Below are 20,948 nucleotides of genomic sequence, written 5' to 3' on the forward strand. Positions count from 1 at the left end.
CCCAGGGCGACTGACCCCCTTGGTCCATTTGTAGCGTGATGTATGGCATTTTTACAATCATTACTATGATTTATGATGCAAGTAGTAAGCAGAATCTTTGATACAACTTAAAATGAAATGGATTTTCATTATGCAAGTAGTGAAGGAAAACCCTTCGGTATGACAATGAAGCTCTTAATGCACAGTACAATACACTTTCATTTTGTCAAGGACACCTCTGGTAACTTTAATATCTCCCTGCCATTTTAACCCTTTGAAGGGTATAGATTTTTCCAGCTAGAATTTCACTCGAACAAATGCTGCTGAGCATATCTGACGTCATGATTTGAAATCATTTCCTGTAGTTCTAATCACAAAACGTGATGATAATCCTCAACACGTTATGGCGATGGATAAATGAGAATACATACATGTATGATTTATGTAAACAGTTCAGAGTTTCATTTTAAAACAAATGGCTTTCACAGTTTCTTTGTGACTATACCCAAACAACATTTAATAGAAATTTAAAAGACAAAAAAAAATATTTACCTTATTTACATATTAACCTTAACTACTGGGCTGTAATTTCAAAACTTTGGAACCGGGGTCAGGAAACATACACAGACCCCACCTTCGACAGAACATAGACAGACCCCAACTTCTTTAGGTCCCATGAAATATACAATGACATAATTGTATTGCAAATGTTATTTCTAAGATTCCTTTACAAATCATGTCATATTTCATGTGAAGCTGCCTAACAAAAGCTGCCGGATAAAACTGCCTCAAGGGCCAGACATAGGTTCTCCACCCCTGCCTTAGAACAACACTGATTCAAACAAGAAAAGAGAACGATATATAACAAATCAAAATATGGTACCATCATTATGGCAATGTTCATCGCCACTACTGATCTTTAGATGCTCCATCCACCTCCCCATTGACGGGGGTGATATTCACACAATATGAAGTCTTGTGATTTTAAACCCTGAGACGATTTAAAACTCTGCCCACATTGTTGATATTTGTGGAACTCAAATGTTGTGCACATTTTTCTGGTGCGTCTGCAGAGCTTGTGGAGAGGCCAATCTCTCCTCACAGACGGAGCACTGGTAGGGCTTTTCTCCCGTGTGAACTCTCAGGTGGGTCCTCAGTTCTTCAACACGTTTGAAAGTCCTCCCAGAAACAGAGCAAAGATGAGGCTTTTCACCCGTGTGTATGACTTGGTGCCGTTTGAAAATAGTGCCGGTGGCGAACCTGAACTCACATGAAGAACACTTAAAGGGCTTCTCTCCAGTATGGGTTCTTATGTGGTACACTAGTTCTGCTTTTAGTCTGAAGCACTTGTTGCATTGCGTACAGGAAAATGACTTCTCTCCTGTTTGAGTCAACTCGTGTTTTTTAAGATGGACTTTCGTTTTCAATCTCAGCCCACACACCAGACACAAGAAAAGTTTGTGATCTGAATGACTTAATTCAGTGTTTCCCAACCAGGGGTACGTGTACCACTAGGGGTACGCGAGCACACCTCAGGGGGTACGCGGAAAAATGTAATAATAGCAAATTTATTGAGTGTAGTCACATTGGGATAGAGGAACAGAGCATATGTGAGGGTGAGGGGGTACTCATCATATGACAAAATGGCTTAGGGGGTACGCAGGACAAAAAAGGTTGGGAAACACTGACTTAATTCATGGCTGCGTAGACCTGTTTAGTTACAAAAAAAGTCTTGGTGCACTGAGTGCAGGCATAGGGTTTTTCTCCCTTATGTTTTCTGATATGTACTTTTAAGTATGACGAAGTCGTGAAAGACTTGGGGCAAGGCGAGCACTTGTGTGGTCTTTCCTTTGTATGAAATATCTGATGAGACAAAGTATTTTCCCACACACATAACATTCCCAATACCAAGGAGGATGTTTTCTTTCAGTTCCTTGTTTAGGTCCTTCTATGTGTACTCTTTTCTGACTGCCGAGATTATGTGGAGTTGGAGGAGTTTCCCCACACACAACACGTTCAGTGGACTTAACTCCTTTCGTAGGCATTTCATCGGTTTCTGATCACTGTCATCATCATCATCATCCTCATCCTCATCCTGAGCACATTGATCATAATCATCTTTTTTCCTTTCGTAGGCATTCCATCTGTTTCTGGGTTGTAATCATTGTCGTCGTCATCATCACCATCATCGCTGAGGTCCTCTTCAGTTTGGTTTTGGATTTGTCGTCACATGTAGTCAGTGGATGCGTTTTCACGTGTAGAGTCAGTGGAGGAATGTGGCCTTTCACCTGTGTGCAGTTGTTTATGCCTGATGAGACTTGCCTTTCGGGTAAACGTTTTTCCACATACAACACATACCCAAGGAGGACATTTTCTTTCAGTCCCCTGTTCAGCTGGTTTGTCCCATTGTAGACAGTCCATGTGTCTCATTTGAATGAGTTCTCCGGTGTTGGGCAAAATTTCTGTGCTGACTGAAAGTTTCACCACAGTGTTTGCAAGCATAAGGCTTTTCACCAGTGTGCTGTCTTTTGTGATAAATAAGACTTCGCTTATGGCGAACTATTTTCCCACATACATCACATTCCCAAGTTTTGTCTGAATGAGTGTTTTGGTGTTGTCTGAAATTACTGTAATTACTGAAAGTTTTGCCACAATCTTCACAGACAAAAGGCTTCTCATCTGCATGTACTCGTTTGTGATCAATAAGACTTTGCTTACTGCAAAGTATTTTCCCACATAAATCACATTCCCAAGGAGGACCTTTTATTTTGGGCGGACCATGTGTCTCATTTGGATGTGTTTTCTGGTGCTTTCTGAGAGTACAGTAATATCTGAAAGCTTTGTCGCAATGTTTGCAGGCAAAAGGCTTTTCACCAGTGTGCCGTCGGTTGTGATTAATAAGACTCTGCTTATTGCAAAGTATTTTACCACACACTTCACATTCCCAAGTAGGACCTTTTCTGTCCGTCCCCTGTTCAGGTGGTTTTCCAGTTTTGGGCAGACCATGCGTCTCATTTGAATGAGTACTCTGGTGCCTGATGAAGGAACTGTAAAATATGAAAACTTTGCCACAGTGTTTGCAGGCATAAGGCTTGTCACCAGCGTGCCTTCGTTGATGAGAGGTAAGCCTTCGCTTATTGCTAAGTATTTCCCCACACACATCACATTCCCATGTAGACAGAGTATGTGGCTTGTCTGCATACATTTTCTGGTGTTTCCTGAAAGTACTGTAATCACCAAAAGTTTCCCCACAGTGTTTGCAGGCAAAAGGCTTTTCACCAGTGTGCATTCGTTTATGATTAATAAGACTATGCTTATTGCAAAGTATTTTCCCACAAACATCACATTCCCAAGGAGGACCTTCTCTTTCAGTCTCATTTGAATGTGCTCTCTGGTGCTTGATAAAACTACCGTGATATCTGAAAGCTTTGTCGCAATGTTTGCAGGCATAAGGCTTTTCACCACCAATGTGCAGTCGGTTGTCAGCAATTCCTTTCGTAGGCATTTCATCGGTTTCTAGGTCGTTATTACCGTCATCATCATCATCATCATCCTGATCACATTGATCATCATCGTCGTCGTCGTCGTCGCCCTCTTTGGTTTGCATCTTTTTTCCTTTCGTTGGCATACCATCGGTTTCTGGGTCGTAATCACTGTCGTCGTCATTATTATCATCATCACACTCATCGCTGAAGTCCTCTTCGGTTTGCATCTTTTTTACTTTTATAGTCGTTCCATTTGTCTCCGGGTGGTAATCTTCCTGGACGACACCTCGTGCATTTTCATGTGCAGAGTCACAGGGTGTATTTTCATGTGGAGAGTTAGTGGAAACGTTTCCAAGTGGAGTGGCAGTGGAGGGCTTTCTTCTGGCGTGCTTTCTTCTTAGGTGTTGAGCTAGCCAGCTAAGATATGAAAATGTCTCTCCACATTCTGTACATGTGTGATGTTTGGCGTTAGTCGTTTTAGCCTTGACCCTGTTCCTTCCTCTCTTCTTCCTCTTCTGCTGCCCCTCTGGCTCCTCGATGCTCTCCTCGGCTGCAGACAACAGTTCTCCGTCCTTTGAGCAGATGTTGAGTCCTTCATCTGAACGGAAAAAGGAAAACTTCTTTAAAGCAAGATTCTACAATGTCTGGAAATGTGCTTATTTCCCCATCTCATCTTCAGTTTAAGAATTGAGTTGAACATTTCTGGTGCTCTTCCAACCATTCTCTGACTCTGGCCGGCAGCCCAACTTGTGCTAACTTCAAGTTAACATACGTCAATGAGACGAATGGATGCAGCTAGCTGTTACCTTTCGATTCAATGATACATGCTAGCTTGGAAATACGAGTTATTTAAACAGACTCAGAGAATGGCTACAGTAATGTAGCCTGGTTCGCACGCAGACCCATGTGCATTTTCCCCAAACTTCATAACAACTATCTGCATGCGAACCAGTTTAACAATAATAAGGAATGTTTCCTAAATGATTTATATTTTTAACTTTTTTGATATTTTGTTGTTTTTAATTACATGGACTTAAATAACGGTAAACTCTTCAAGTAGGTTAAGCATGACAGCCATGAGTATTATTACACCTGGTATCTTCTTCATTTCCCCCACATATCGCATGTGTGCACTTACTTTCTGGGCTGTTATCCACGTCATCGCCATCATCATCTTGATAACATTGGTCATCGTCATCTCTGAGGTCCTCTGAGGTTGGCATCTTAAAAACTCCATCAGGCCCCAGCATGTCATGGCAGTCTTCTAGCTTCACTGACAGCATAGACAGTTTCAGTTCCTTTGATGATGTCAGTCTACCATCACTTGGAGACAGTGGAACATCTACTGGGTCATCCTCAAGTTGCCATGGTGATGTCCGTGTACCATCACCAGTAGGCAGTGGAACATCTACCGGGTCGTTCTCAAGTTTCAGTTCCTTTGATGATGTCCGTGTACCATCACCAGGAGACAGTGGAAGATCATCTGCCGGGTCTTCCTCCAGTTCCTGTGCTGATGTCAGCATGACGTCATCAGGAGGGATTGAAACATTTGCTGGGTCGTCCTCCGAGGTACAGGACAGGAAGATGTTTGGTGGGATCTCACATACCTAAAATGGCAACACGCAACTGTATTTGTTAGAAGATTTCTTTTCCAAACAAATACAAACACACACAAGTCATATAAAGGATTAAAAGGAAACAGTCCTACCTCAGCACCAATGCTAGTTTCCAGAGGAGAGCAGAACAGAGTGTTCTGTGATGCAACATCCTGTGATGTAACATCCTGGTCCTCCTGTGATGTCTCTGGCTCACAAGGACGACAGTCTGGGAGGGTAGTTGTTGTCTGTAAACACGTAAACACACAACGCGTCAACACACAACAAACAATTTTGTCACCTGTTCACTCTTGTGATGGAACGATACTGTTGGAACATAGTAGAGAATGCAATTTGCCATCATTATGTGGCAATATCTAAAGACTGTGCTCCAAAACATAATGCCTTGGTAGCTATGGATGCTGTTTAAAATCTGTATACATCATTCAGCATTCGTTTTAACGTGCCATATAAGTAAAAAGACCATACATAAGGCACTACTGCACCCTCTTACCATCATATAGCTGTCTTTTAGACTGACCACTAAAACAAGCTGAAATATTCATCGTCTGTGTAACATGGGGGGTGCATGACTCCATGATTTTCAAAAAGGATTAAATAGTTTCCATTCTGTAATCAGAACAGTTCCACATGTCTTCTGGGTCCACCTATAATGATCTTTTCCACATGCAACAGTTAAATGTCTATATAATGTGCATTAACCAAGCGTTGTGTTTTTGGTCAATTTTTCAACAGCTGTCATTGTTGGAGTGTCATAGTGTGCTTATTGTCAATGGGTATTTCATGATCTCATAACTCATAAAATTCTTTCATAGAACTTAACATTACAGAAATAGGACTTATAAGCCTGCAATTTTGATAATTCAATCTTTTTGTGTAATAAATCAGTAATTAGTCCCTCAACATATTCACTTTAGAGTGACACAGCCTCTGTGTACTGGTCTTTTATTTGTGCATTCCTGTTGGCAGTCAGTATACACTCGCCTCCAAAAGAGTTGTCGCCTATCCATCTGTTTGGAATAACAGCTAATAACCTGACTTTCAATTAATCACTTGGCTTCAGAAGTCACTCATATGAAAGCTACAACCCTCCCGAATGAAAATGTATGCACAAAAATACATTTCATGCAACAAAGACAGATTGACCTTTTATTGAACACAGACAGGGCAGATTTTCACAAGACAAAAGTTTTGTCACCTATGGAACATAATGTGAAAATGAGCAGATAAGTCACTTCAAAACACTTCAAATACGCAGATTGGGTGTCATACTTAATCACTGAATCACTCTCACCTCTCCAGAAAATCGACTTTGGCCTTAGGTGTATGTTTAGGGTCATTGTAATCATGGAAAGCAACACAATGAAAATCAATGGAGTTCAATGAGAGATGGTGACATATTCGCTATTCGTAGAGCAATACATGTTTAACTTCATGATTTAATCAATGACAAAAGCCCTCAAACACCTGCGGCATGCATGCAGCTCCTCATAAGAGCTGTATCTGTACCATGTTTCACTTTATGCACCATTTCTCTATGTTCATATTCTTCATCTCCAACACCATATAGTTCTGATGCTATCAGTTCTAAAATGGTTGATCTTGGGATCTTGATTTCAGAGTATGAGTCCCATTAGCCTTCATTTTTGTCAGAATTAGGCCTGACATACTCTTGGCTGGCTTTTTTGAGACAGGACGGTGGGGGAGACTTCTTTGGTGTTAAAGGTGAAGAATTTGGAAAAAATACATGGTGCCTAAAGTCAAATATGGGAGGGATACAGCTCTTATGTGGAGCTGCATGCATGCTGCTGGTGTGTGAGGGCTTTTATCATTGATTACATCATGAAGTTAAAAATGTATTGCTCTACGAATAGCAAATATGTCACCATCTCTCATTGAACTCCATTGATTTTCATTGTTTTGCTTTCCATGATTACAATGACCCTAAACATACACCTAAGGCCAAAGTTGATTTTCTGGAGAGGTGTGAGTGAACCAGTGATTAAGTATGACACCCGATCTGCGTATTTGAAGTGTTTTGAAGTGACTTATCTGCTCATTTTCACATTATGTTCGATAGGCGACAAAACTTTTGTCTTGTCAAAATCTGCCCTGTCTGTGTTCATTAAAGGGTCAATCTTTCTTTGGTGCACGAAATTTATTTTGTACATACATTTTCATTCGAGAGGGTTGTAGCTTTCATATGAGTGACTTCTGAAGCCAAGTAATTAATTGAAAGTCAGGTTATTAGCTGTTATTCCAAACAGATGGGTAGGCGACAACTCTTTTGGAGGCGAGTGTAGTTCCTTTAAAAATGGTCTTCCTTGGGTTATTTTGTAGAATTATCCAACTATTACAACATGTTTTGGCCCTGTCACAACTTTTTTGAGATTTGTTGCATGGGTGAAATTTTAAATGAACACATATTTCCCTCAAAATAATATTTTTGCCTCGATTTAACAGTTGCTATGTTGACCTTGTACCATTGTGCATCTTATGCATGGATTGAATGTTTTGAAAATGCCAGCATTTTCATTTTATTCACAAAATACTAAGTGTCCAAACTTTTTTGGAATCCGCTTGTATGTATATATTAAATATCGAGAGTAATATTGATATCGCAGCATAGACCGCGGAACGTATTTCAACAAGGTGGGGCCGTAAGGTTGGGCGGGGCATTTTAGGACGGGGAGTTGGGGGTCCTCCCCCATGAAAATTTGCGTTTCTTAGATGCAATTTCATGCATTTTAATGCATTTTTGCATGAAATCTCACGCCGGACAAGGCACTGAAAAGACGACGGACGGTCCATCCTACAGAAGGACGTCTGGCCACCCCAGGCCACAATCGCAAGAGGGGATCTGTGTCACCAAAATTTTAGGTCGGACAAGATGCATAGCCGAGGCTATGCGCGGTATAGCCTACATGGACACGCATACATCATCACAGAACGGTGCAGAATAAAATGTTCTGCACCTTGGTGGTCGCTGGAAACGCAACTGAAAAACGGTAGGCTTGCTTGCTACCAGTAGTCTACTTAGGCAACGAGGAACACTGAACACAAAGAAGTGAACTTTCTGTGGTGCTTGGTCAGATGAGTGCATTGGGGATAGGCTATGTTTGCTGTTTTATCGGAGCTGGGCGCTCGCACGAGAGAGAGAGAGAGAAAGAGAGAGAGAGAGAGAGAGAGAGAGAGAGCGAGAGAGAGAGAGCGGATACATCACGTTGCCAGGATGATTTAGTATAGGCTACAGTCATGTTATCGTGTATCACATGTTTTTCTAATATCATGCAGCCCTAGTCAGGTCAATAAATAATTCTGAATGCAATTTCTATTTACTGAATAAATCAGAAATAAATATCATAGTGAGCCATCTCCTGCACCATAACCGTCCGACTCTCACCGCGTTGGTGTGGAAGGACCAGTGTTAATTTCGTCAACCGTGACTATGACTAAAATATTTCGTCAAAGCCCTTTTCTGCTTTTCGTCATTGTGACTAAGACTAAGACTACATTTTAAAAAGCTGACTAAATTACCACTGGTGTTAAATAAAATAGAGAAAAAGAGAACCAGTGTGTGAAAAAAAGTTTCATTCTGCACAGTGTGATGTTAAAAGAGAAGCAGTGCGCGGAGAAGGTTTATTCTGAATAGTCTATGATCTATGTTAAAAAGAGAAGCAGTGTGTGAAGAAGTTCTATTATGTACGGTGTTGACTAAAATGACTACAAAATTGACTAAGACTAAAATTGATTTTCGTCATTTAGACAAAGGCTCAGACTAAATTGGGAAGGCAATGACTAAAATATGACTAAGACTAAAAATTGATTTTCGTCATTGTGACTACGACTAAATTTTAAAAAGCCGACAAAATTAACACTGGGAAGGACTATTTTTTCCCATGCCTTCTCTGTTGCTTCAGTTCTGCCAGCGAACAGACAGTTGGGGTGACCTTCGCCTCTGAAGATGCTTGCCCAATTTTTGGCTTGGGGAGGTGAACGCGTGAATGGGGAACTCCAACTCCCATTGTCATTGTGATACAGCACAGAAGTGAACACTGCACACTGCCTACAACGGAATTGCATTTATGCCTCGCCCCTGCAAGGGGGCAGCCCTCAATGGCACCCCTAGGGAGCAATGCAGCGAGATGGTGCCATCCTCAGGGTACCTCAGTCATGGAGGAGGATGGGGGAGAGGACTGGTTGATTACTCCCCCCACCAACCTGAAGGGTTAGGAGTCGAACCAGCAACCTTTAGGATACAAGTCTGACACCCTAACCACTTACCCATGACTGCCCTTAACGATAGAGGCTACCTCTATAGCTGTCGTCATGGCATCCTGGCAAATTACTAAATGACTAATGTTGCCTTCACGGACTCGGGACCTCTCGAGACAGCTGACGGCACTGCTCACATGACAACCGAGTTCTGGAATTTGGCGCATGAACGCCACTGATCCCGGAACAATCGGGAATCATGCCAATTTTGTTTTGGTCCTCTTTTCTTTTTTTCACCTCCACTTGAGCCTCCACATCCACGACATATCATTTCAGCTGAAGTAAGCTAAATTAAACAGTCAGAGACCAGCATTACTGACATATGTGCATCTGCAATTGAATGACATTAACTGGTGTTGTTGATAGTGATTACAAGATGATATTTTAGCCTTTATGATACTGTTTACATGCCAGTTGCATGCACGGGCGCCATGTTGATGATGCGTGTGTCGTCACACAAAACATGAGCTCAGGAACTCGTTGTTATATACTTCCGCCTGAGATCAACCTCGATAATTATCGATCTGACATTGCGTCACCAAATGTCCGCGCACCCTTTCCCGAGGTTTTAGGTCGGCTTTCTTGGGATTCTCGACTTTTTGAACGAGCCATATGTACATTTCAAACTAGTACCCCTACCTCACGTCCTGTCGTTTCGCTTGTGGCCTTGTGTTTTCCAAATGGCCCGCCTCCATGGAGAAAGCAATAATGTCAACATCCCAATTGCAAACAGGAAAATGGCCTTTAAATTGTGCTTTTGACATTGAATAAAACTTCTATTGCCAATGACGTCTTGCATCGCATCACATCACTTCACAAGGCCAAAGGCTAAAGGAGAGGACAGGAGGGACTACATTGAGATGGACTCACTGAGTGAATAACTGACAGGCAGCCTACCAATGCAGTGATGTCATTTCCTCTTCCACACTGGCACTGCTGGCACCTCTGTCCAATAACGTCATCACGGTACTTCCTGTGGAGAGTCACGGTAGGCAGAGGTTTAGAATATGCCGACAAGAAATGTTTACCTTGTGAATCAAAATGGCTACTCTTCATTAATTACTGTATTACTGTTATAGAGTTCATGCAGAACATCAAAAGCATACAGCAACTGACATGTTAGCACTACACTACAGCACAGCACTACACTGACACACAGGATTCTGGAAATTCAATGCAACACTCTACAAAGTATTATTTTACACAGATTCCATAGACCCAAAAAAGGACTCTAGTTTCGGGCAGAATGTTTTTTGTCATTGCACCATTCAATGGCATGGTTTTCTACCTTGTGGTTTTCCTTGGACTCACTTGAACAAACACAGGCTTGACACATTATAATCTTAAAAATCCAAGAGTACGCAGACCATTTTTAAGAGTTGTGACTGCTGTTTGGAAATCCGTGTTGGAAAAGTACATCAAAAACATGGAAGGACCCCAATGGATCTGACTGTGGATGGTGAGGTGGAGAGGATGGAGTGTCTGTACTGTACTGACCGTCTGTGCTGCTCCAGCTGTTGCTGCAGTGTCTGCACCTCATCCCTCAGTGCTCTGATCACCTGTCAGGGGCGATGAGAAGAGACAGGAAGGGTCAGGATTGCAACTCAAGATAACTAAAAGCCATTGATGGACGACGTGAATTTAGGAACTACACTCTAGTATTATATTAGAGATTATCCTTTTCCCAAAATGAATCGTGCTTAATATGATGATAAATCTCAAGTGTGACATGCAGGGTTATGCCAGTTTAACGCACAGACTAGATAATATCAGCCAGGTGCCCCTGATTGGTCAAAAGGGGGAAAACAATTTTGCCGAATTGTAGATTCTGTATTGAAAAAAATACACATCTTGCTAATACTCCTCTCAATAGTTGTCAGGCTTATTTTATAGTTTGGAATTTTGACACGGTTTATGCAATTTTGTGGCCTGTCACAACCTATACTGCTGTGCAAAACAAGAACACAGTAACTCAAAATGGTTGAGAAAAATATATATATATATATCGTAAACTACCTAATTTGTCTTGTGTCAAAAAATGGTGGTCCAACACTGTCCCGTTTTAGAGAAAAATCGTTTTAAAAGTGCAAAAAATACCAAAAAATGGTTTGGGACAGTAATGCTAGCCAAGAACGCAGTAACTCCTGCAGTAACTCCATTTTGTGGCAGTAATACCAGCCAAGAACGCAGTAACTCTGTTTTTTTTGGGGTTGTGTGGATTGTCGCGCCATATAGGAAACTTTGAAGCCTTTTTTCTCAGTTCGCAGTTTTCAGAGTTACTGCGTTCTTGTTTTGTATGGCAGTACAGTATAGCCAATTAAGGGGCCCCTGGCCATCTTGATCAAGCCCTGGCCCCTGGTGATAGTCTAGAGACTTTTTGTGGGTCAGCGCAATACACACAAATAAACATGAAAGAATATACATAGAGAACACTTACAACACTTCTAATACAATGCGTAGCACAGTCAAGGAAAGGGCTGGTGTGCATCAAAAATCATCTTAGTGGCAGCACAACAATCAATTCATAACATCAACAAACAGGTCTCACCTCGTTCGCCTGGGTGAGTTTGCTGTCTTTCTCCTCAAGTCTCTTCTGGAGATCTTCTACCTGCAGTCTCAGGGTCTGGCACAACTCTACTTCATCAGCCTGTAACTGCTGCAAATGAACTTCTTTCTCCTGTAACTTCGACTTGAAGACCCACGTACTACAGTCCGGATTCTGCAAACAAGTTACACCGTCAGCCTCGAAAAGAATACTTCAGAGGGCTACTCCAACTGTATACTTGCGTAATAACGCATACATCTATTGCCATCACCAAACAGTCGGTATCCCATAAGAGTGAGTGGTAATAAAGAAATGTTGCACATTGCTCGTGGTTGCCACACAACTTACCATGCTTGCGGCGGTCAGCAGTCTCTGTCTGACTGCACGTACGAGTAGTTACTGCAGCATAGCGTTGGATGTTGCACCTTTCTTTTGAGAGTTCTCTCTTCTATCTAAATCGACAGGTTTTGCACCATCAAGAGAGACAAAAAAGACTGAGGTTGCAGGTTTCATCCTTCCCATAGAGTTCTTCGACAGTATTTTTCAAGAATAAACTAGCGAAGAAGCCACGTAATATCACGTACTTGTGATAACGTGCTGCCCCCGTGCGGTTTGGGTGTCAATAAGGGTCCATGAACAAACTGAAATGGACAAGAACATTTTGCTCAGGAGGTCTGAGATCTGCTGCAAATACAAACCTTTGAATGGCAAATATCGATACACGTATAATATAATATAATATAATATAATATAATATAATATAATATAATATAATATGCTTAGGCCAACTCTTTGTATAATAGGCCTAACTCTTTATAATATAGTACTTATTACATAAATCACTAGATTCCCTTTGAAGTAGGCTACCATGATTGTGTGTTGGCAGCACTATGCAAGACATATTTACGTCATTAAAATCATTACATGTAGCAGCTACTGGCTGAACATGCTTCTCTGGTTGTCGAAGACTGGGTGCAAGCCAAGGGACGATTGAAATTGTCCATTACAGAGTCGAGTATGCTCAGTGTACTCTTCTCAGCAGTGGTAGTGAGCCTCCAGTTCTGTGCCAACAACCCAGCTTTCCTCACCAGCAGAGGTGGAAGAAGTACTGAAGTTGTGTACTTAAGTAAAAGTAGAAGTACCCTGCGAAAAAAATACTCAAGTGAAAGTAAAAGTTGTTTACCAAAAACGTACTTAAGTAAAAGTCCTAAGTACTAACTTTTAAATGTACTTTTCAGTACAAAAGTACAAGTAGGCCTACACGCGCAATGGCTGTCTTTCTCCATGTCTACCTACTTGATACAATAGGAAAAATTGTCTGCAACGGTTTTCGGTTCCATTTGAACATGACTATGGAGTCCTGTTAATGTTTTTAAAAGTATATTTTCTGTCTGGGTGTCAATTTGGAAGAGGGGCTTGGTCCCGCCTCCCTGCCCGCAGCTGAGGCTACTGAAATATCCACGAAACACAACAGGAAAACCTAGGATAAATGTAACTAATAACAAAGTCTTCTCCGAGAAATGTAAGGAGTAGAAAGTACAAGTAATTGTCAAAAAATGTAATTGAGTAAAAGTAAAAGTCTGCATTTTTATTTTTACTCAAGTAAGTACAAATTCCAGAAAAAACTACTTAAGTACAGTAACGAAGTAAAAATACTTAGTTACGTTCCACCTCTGCTCACCAGCCTGTCGAGGCGTCAAGCATCTCTCGTCCTAATACTACCTCCCAGCATATGACAGAACAGGAGAGCACACTGGCCATGTCAGACTGGTAGAACATCTGCAGGAGTCTGTAGCAACGCAGACATTGGCTATAACGTGTATCACCTTTTTCATTCGAAGGGCCACATCAAATTCCTCCAAGGGCCGTACTATGAACACAAGGATATCCTCCTGCACTTTAGACCTATATCAGTGTTTTTCAACACTAGGGTGGGGAGGGACCCTATGTGGCGTCGCCCGAAATTCAAATGGGTGTGAAAATAGAATACATATAAGTAAGTAAGTATGCCTTTAATAATCCCGCCATGGGGAAATTCGTTTGTTGCAGCAGTAACATACAGATAGTGCAGAGACAGTAGACAGTGTACATACAACAACACAGGATAAATACTTAAAAAGATGTTATGGGAAAATATAAATGTCTCTGTTAAAAACCACAACAACAAGTACATTAGTAAAAATGAAAGTGCATTGTAAAAAGTGCATTAGCAGCTTCATAAAATGGAGGAGAGGGTGCTAGGACAATAATAAATAAGTAAGTTAAAAAGTTAAAAAGTTAAAAAGATAAAAAGACCATCACTACCATCACTACCACCACCACCACCATCAACATCATCATCATCATCACCATCACCATCAACATCATCATCACCATCATCATCCCCAAGGCTACCGCAGGGACTTAGTGTTATTATATAGTCTGACTGCAGAGGGAAGAAAGGCCCTGCGGTACCTCTCTGTTCTGCAGTTTGGGTGGAGGAGTCTACTGCTCAGTGGGCTCAGCAGGGCTGCCATATGTAACATAATAATTTATATTCTGATTGACACAGCATATACTATATTATACCTTCATAACTCTCTAGAATATTAAATAGCTTACAAACTAACTAGCTCAGTTGTGATTCTCTTTTTGATTTTGGGGTCACAAAAAGTTGGGGAGTCAAAATGGGGTCCCTGTCCGAAAAATGTTGGGAACCACTGGCCTATATTGAGGGTGGCCTGCTTAAAAACAGAACACACATTCTCTAGACCCCCCGAACTATACCTCAATTGTGTTGCAAATGTAATTTCTAAGATACCTTTACAAAATGTGTAATATTTCATGTGAAGCTGCAGAACATCAACATTTTCTCAGGGGACGGATCAGACGACCTCAAGGGCTGCTTTGGCAGGGCTCCCCTGTCAACATAAAAAACTAGACTGCCTGTGCAGTCGCCTTCGACTGCTTAAGGTATATCCCCGAAACGCGACGCTTCCAGTCCTCCATCATTCCTACCACTCCCGTCCACCATTTTGTAAACGTATATGATACATACAGACGTGACATGACGTGCATAGGCTTAAAACCAAACGACTATTGTGAAAATGAAGCAAAAAATGGGGCAAATGGTAATACTGTTTTAATGGTTCAGTGGATATACCACATCAGGTACAGTGTAATAACCAGTGTAACAATATTTAATACAATGTAATACCAGTGTAACACCGCCATTTTTTAAACTTACATCATGTGTTTGTGCGTAAGTGGTATTACATGGTATTGCATATTGTTACACTGGTATTACACTATATTAAATGGTATTGCTTACACTCGCTATTACACTGTACCTGATATTGCATATTGTTACACTGGTATTACACTAGTATTACATGGTATTAAATATTGTTACATTGGTTATTACACTGTACCTAATATGGTAGATTCACTGAAATGGTGAACCATTAAAATAAGGTGTTACCGGGCAAATCAATCCTCCCAGTCAGAAGTTATGGGCCAAATGAAAATTCCGCCATTTTGAAAGTGTTGTCTTCCAAACTCGAATCAGTTCATGAACCTACCCTACAGCATTCACACACAAAATCTGGGACAAATCCATCCACCCAGTCAGTAGTTATGGGCCAAACAATAATTCGGCCATCTTGAATTCAGCCATCTTGAAAGTGTTGACCTCCAAACTCGAATCAGTTCATGAACCTACCCTAGAGCATTCACTCACCAAATCTGGAACAAATCCATCCACCCGGTCAGAAGTTATGGACCAAACAAAAATTCGGCCATCTTGAATTCAGCCATCTTGAAAGTGTTGACCTCCCAACTCGAAGTAGTTCATGAACCTACCCTAGAGCATTCACACACCAAATCTGGGACAAATCCATCCACCCGGTCGGAAGTTATGGACCAAACAAAAATTCGGCCATCTTGAATTCAGCCATCTTGAAAGTGTTGACCTCCAAACTCGAATCAGTTCATGAACCTGCCCTAGAGAATACACCCAAAAAATCTGGGACAAATCCAAACATCCGTTCAAAAGTTATCGCGTTAACACGAAAGACCTTACGCGGCGGCGCACGCAAAACCATTACATCCCTGACGCTCCGCATTTCGGGGATATAATAATTACATCCCCGACGCTCCGCGTTTCGGGGATATAATGACCCACCTCTGGGCCTCCCCTCTCTGTGGGCCCAGGGCGACTGACCCCCTTGGTCCATTTGTAGCGTGATGTATGGCATTTTTACAATCATTATTATGATTTATGATGCAAGTAGTAAGCAGAATCTTTGATATGACTTTAAACTAAATGGATTTCTATTATGCAAGTAGTGAAGGAAAACCCTTCGGTATGACAATGCAGGTCTTAATGTACAGTACAACACACTTTCATTTTGTCAAGGACACCACTGATAATTTTAATATCTCCCTGCCATTTTAACCGTTTGAAGGGTATAGATTTTTCCAGCTAGAATTTAACTCGAAGAAATACTGCTGAGCATATCTGACGTCATGATTTGAAAGCATTTCCTGTAGTTCTAATCAAAACGTGACGATACTCCTCAACGCGTTATGGGTTTCTAGCGATGAATAAATGAGAATACATGCATGTATGAATTATGTAAACAGTTGACAGTCTTATTTTAAAACAAATGGATTTCACAGTTTCTTTGTGACTATATCCAAACAACATTTAATAGACATTTAAAAGACAAAAAAAAAACATTTTTACCTCATGTACATATTAATCTAAACTACTGGGCTGTCATTTCAAAACCTTAGAACAGAGGTCGGGAAACTTTTTCATACGAGGAGCCACTTTTAATTCCTCCAAGTGCTGCTCTATGAAAACAAACCAGGATTTCTCCCATCACTTCAGGCCTATATTTAAGGCAGCTACATTTTAGACAGACCCTACCGTCTTTAGGTTCCCTGAAATATACAATGACATAATTGTACTGCAAATGTAATTTCTAAGATTCCTTTGCAAATCATGTCATATTTCATGTGAAGCTGCCTAACACTAAAATTATATCAGGGGCCGGATAAAACTGCATCATGGGCTTGACATAGGTTCCCCACCCCTGCCTTAGAACAACACTGATTCAACCATTTGTTTTTGCAACAAGAAAAGAGAACGACATTAGGATCATATCAAATCAAAATATGGTACCATCTTCATGGCAATGTTCATCTCCACTGCTGGTTTTTAGATGCTTCACCCACCTCCCCATTTACTAGGGTGCTATTCACACCATATGAACAGTCATGTGATTTTAAACCCTGAGACAATTTAAAACTCTGCCCACATTGTGTTGACATTTGTGGAACTCAATGTTGTGCACTTTTTTTCTGGTGCGTCTGCAGAGCTTGTGGATAGGCTTTCCTCACATATGGTGCACTGGTAGGGCTTTTCTCCTCAGTTTGGATCTTTTTTCCTTTTACAGTCGTTCCATTGTTCTCTAGGTGATAATCTTCCTGAACGAGACGTTTTGGGTTTTCATGAGGAGACTCAATGGGTGTGGTTTCAATGTGGAGAGATGGTGGAGGTGTTTTCATGTGGAGAGATGGAGGTGTTTTCATGTGGAGAGATGGTGGAGGTGTTTTCATGTGGAGCAGCAGTGGATTTGGATTTATCGTCACATGTAGTCAGTGGATGCGTTTTCACGTGTAGAGTCAGTGGAGGAATGTGGCTTTTCACCTGTGTGCAGTTGTTTATGCCTGATGAGTCTTGCCTTTCGGGTAAACGTTTTTCCACATACAACACATACCCAAGGAGGACATTTTCTTTCAGTCCCCTGTTCAGCTGGTTTGTCCCATTGTAGACAGTCCATGTGTCTCATTTGAATGAGTTCTACGGTGTTGGGCAAAATTTCTGTGCTGACTGAAAGTTTCCCCACACTGTTTGCAAGCATAAGGCTTTTCGCCAGTGTGCTGTCTTTTGTGACATACAAGACTTCGCTTATGGCGAAGTATTTTCCCACATACATCACATTCCCAAGTTTTTTCTGAATGAGTGTCCTGGTGTTGTCTGAAATTACTGTAATTACTGAAAGTTTTGCCACAATCTTCACAGACATAAGGCTTCTCATCTGCATGTACTCGTTTGTGATCAATAAGACTTTGCTTATGGCAAAGTATTTTCCCACATAAATCACATTCCCAAGGAGGACCTTTTATTTTGGGCGGACCATGTGTCTCATTTGGATGTGTTTTCTGGTGCTTTCTGAGAGCACTGTAACATCTGAAAGCTTTGTCGCAATGTTTGCAGGCAAAAGGCTTTTCACCAGTGTGCCGTCGGTTGTGATCAATAAGACTCTGCTTATTGCAAAGTATTTTACCACACACTTCGCATTCCCAAGTAGGACCTTTTCTGTCAGTCCCCTGTTCAGGTGGTTTTCCAGTTTTGGGCAGACCATGTGTCTCATTTGAATGAGTTCTCTGGTGCCTGATGAAGTAAATGTAAAATAAGAAAGTTCTGTCACAGTGTTTGCAGGCATAAGGCTTTTCACCAATGTGAATTCGTTTGTGAGAGATAAGACTTTGCTTACGGGAAAGTATTTCCCCACATACATCACACTCCCAAGTTTTGGACAGAGTATGTGGCTTGTCTGCATACGTTTTCTGGTGTTTTCTGAAACTACCGTGATGTCTGAAAGTTTCCCCACAGTGTTTGCAGGCATAAGGCTTTTCACCAGTGTGCAGTCGTTTATGATAATCAAGACTCCGCTTATTGCAAAGTATTTTCCCACATACATCACATTCCCAAGGAGGACCTTTACTTTCAGTCACCTTTTCAGCTGGTTTCCCAATTTTTGGCAGGCTGTGTGTCTCATTGGAATGTGATCTCTGGTGCTTGATAAAATTACTGTTATGTCTGAAAGTTTCCCCACAGTGTTGGCAGGCATAAGGCTTTTCACCAGTGTGCCGTCGTTTATGATTATTAAGACTCTGCTTATTGCAAAGTATTTTCCCACACACATCACATTCCCCATACCGAGGAGGATGTTTTCTTTCAGTTCCTTGTTTAGGTCTATCTGTATGGACTCTTTTCTGACTGACAAGAGTATGTGGAGTTGGAAGAGTTTTCCCACACACATCACGTTCAGTGGACTTAATTCCTTTCGTAGGCATTTCATCGGTTTCTGGGTCGTTGTCATCATCATCATCATCATTATGATCACATTCATCATCATCATCGTCGTTGTCGTCCTCTTTGGTTTGCATCTTTTTTCCTTTCGTAGGCATTCCATCGGTTTCTGGGTCGTAATCACTGTCGTCGTCATCATTATCGTCATCATCATCACCCTCATCGCTGAAGTCCTCTTCGGTTTGCATCTTTTTTACTTTTATAGTCGTTCCATTTGTCTCCGGGTGGTAATCTTCCTGGACGACACCTCGTGCATTTTCATGTGCAGAGTCACTGGGTGTATTTTCATGTGGAGAGTTAGTGGAAACGTTTCCAAGTGGAGTGGCAGTGGAGGGCTTTCTTCTGGCGTGCTTTCTTCTTAGGTGTTGAGCTAGCCAGCTAAGATATGAAAATGTCTGACCACATTCTGTACACGTGTGATGTTTGGCGTTAGTAGTTTTAGCCTTGACCCTGTTCCCTCCTCTCTTCTTCCTCTTCAGCTGCCCCTTGGGCTCCCCAATGCTCTCCTCGGCTGCAGGCAACAGTTCTCCGTCCTTTGAGCAGATGTTGAATCCTTCATCTGAACGGAAAAGGGAAAACTTCTTTAAAGCAAGATTCTACAATGTCTGGAAATGTGCTTATTTCCCCATCTCATCTTCAGTTTAAGAATTGAGTTGAACATTTCTGGTGCTCTTCCAACCACTCTGACTCTGGCCGACAGCCCAACTTGTGCTAACTTCAAGTTAACATACGTCAATGAGACGAATGGATGCAGCTAGCTGTTACCTTTCGATTCAATGATACATGCTAGCTTGGAAATACGAGTTATTTAAACAGACTCAGAGAATGGCTACAGTAATGTAGCCTGGTTCGCACGCAGACCCATATGCATTTTCCCCAAACTTCACAGCAACTATCTGCATGCGAACCAGGTTAACAATAATAAAGAATGTTTCCTAAATGATTTATATTTTTAAATTTTTGATATTTTGTTGTTTTTAAGTACATGGACTTAAATAATGGTAAACTCTTCAAGTAGGTTAAGCATGACAGCCATGATTATTATTTCACCTGGTATCTTTTTCATTTCCCCCACATATCGCATGTGTGCACTTACTTTCTGGGCTGTTATCCACGTCATCGCCATCATCACCTTGATAACATTGGTCATCGTCATCTCTGAGGTCCTCTGAGGTTGGCATCTTAAAAACTCCATCAGGCCCCAGCATGTCATGGCAGTCTTCTAGCTTCACTGACAGCATAGACAGTTTCAGTTCCTTTGATGATGTCAGTCTACCATCACTTGGAGACAGTGGAACATCTACTGGGTCATCCTCAAGTTGCCATGGTGATGTCCGTGTACCATCACCAGTAGGCAGTGGAACATCTGCCGGGTCATTCTCAAGTTTCAGTTTCTTTGATGATGTCCGTGTACCATCACCAGGAGACAGTGGAAGATCATCTGTCGGGTGTTCCTCCAGTTCCTGTGCTGATGTCAGCATGACGTCATCAGGAGGCATTGAAACATTTGCTGGGTCGTCCTCCGAGGTGCAGGACAGGAAGATGTTTGGTGGCATCTCACATACCTAAAATGGCAACACGCAACTGTATTTGTTAGAAGATTTCTTTTCCAAACAAATACAAACACACACAAGTCATATCAAGGATTCAAAGGAAACAGTCCTACCTCAGCACCAATGCTAGTTTCTAGAGGAGAGCAGAACAGAGTGTTCTGTGATGCAACATCCTGTGATGTAACATCCTGGTCCTCCTGTGATGTTCCTGCATCTGAGGAACCAGTCTCTGGCTCACAAGGACGACAGTCTGGGAGGGTAGTTGTTGTCTGTAAACACGTAAACACACAACGCGTCAACACACAACAAACAATTTTGTCACCTGCTTACTCTTGTGATGGAACGATACTG

At 41.5% G+C, this 20,948-nt stretch overlaps 2 protein-coding genes across 2 annotated transcripts in view; both read right to left on the bottom strand.

Moving 5' to 3' along the window:
* LOC134456856 (zinc finger protein 84-like) overlaps positions 1-20,948 on the bottom strand; it is a 179,274-nt gene that overhangs the window by 149,896 nt on the left and 8,430 nt on the right. Inside the window, exons 5-7 of the mRNA XM_063208455.1 lie at positions 20,711-20,866; positions 20,141-20,609; positions 19,319-19,603 (exon numbers count right to left, since the gene is read on the bottom strand). Coding sequence (XP_063064525.1) covers positions 19,319-19,603; positions 20,141-20,609; positions 20,711-20,866 — 910 coding nt within the window. The remainder of the gene's footprint in view (positions 1-19,318; positions 19,604-20,140; positions 20,610-20,710; positions 20,867-20,948) is intronic.
* Positions 58-11,691, bottom strand: LOC134445218 (zinc finger protein 709-like). The gene is made up of 6 exons (XM_063194297.1): positions 11,662-11,691; positions 10,853-10,914; positions 10,253-10,328; positions 5,173-5,307; positions 4,603-5,071; positions 58-4,062 (listed from the first exon to the last, which is right to left on the bottom strand). Exons 1-6 carry the CDS (start codon positions 11,689-11,691, stop codon positions 2,369-2,371), a joined length of 2,466 nt encoding a protein of 821 aa, XP_063050367.1. The 3' UTR covers positions 58-2,368.

Source organism: Engraulis encrasicolus, chromosome 1 (genome assembly GCF_034702125.1).
Source record: "Engraulis encrasicolus isolate BLACKSEA-1 chromosome 1, IST_EnEncr_1.0, whole genome shotgun sequence".
NCBI classification, from domain to species: domain Eukaryota; kingdom Metazoa; phylum Chordata; class Actinopteri; order Clupeiformes; family Engraulidae; genus Engraulis; species Engraulis encrasicolus.

Excerpts from the sequence above, each read along its gene's own strand:
- LOC134445218 (XM_063194297.1), bottom strand. The coding sequence starts at position 11,691 with ATGGCCAGGGGCCCCTTAATTGGCTATACT. Across the intron at positions 10,329-10,852 it reads CAGCTGGAGCAGCACAGACG|GAAGTACCGTGATGACGTTA; the intron begins GTCAGTACAGTA and ends GACTCTCCACAG. Across the intron at positions 5,072-5,172 it reads AAACTAGCATTGGTGCTGAG|GTATGTGAGATCCCACCAAA; the intron begins GTAGGACTGTTT and ends TTGCCATTTTAG.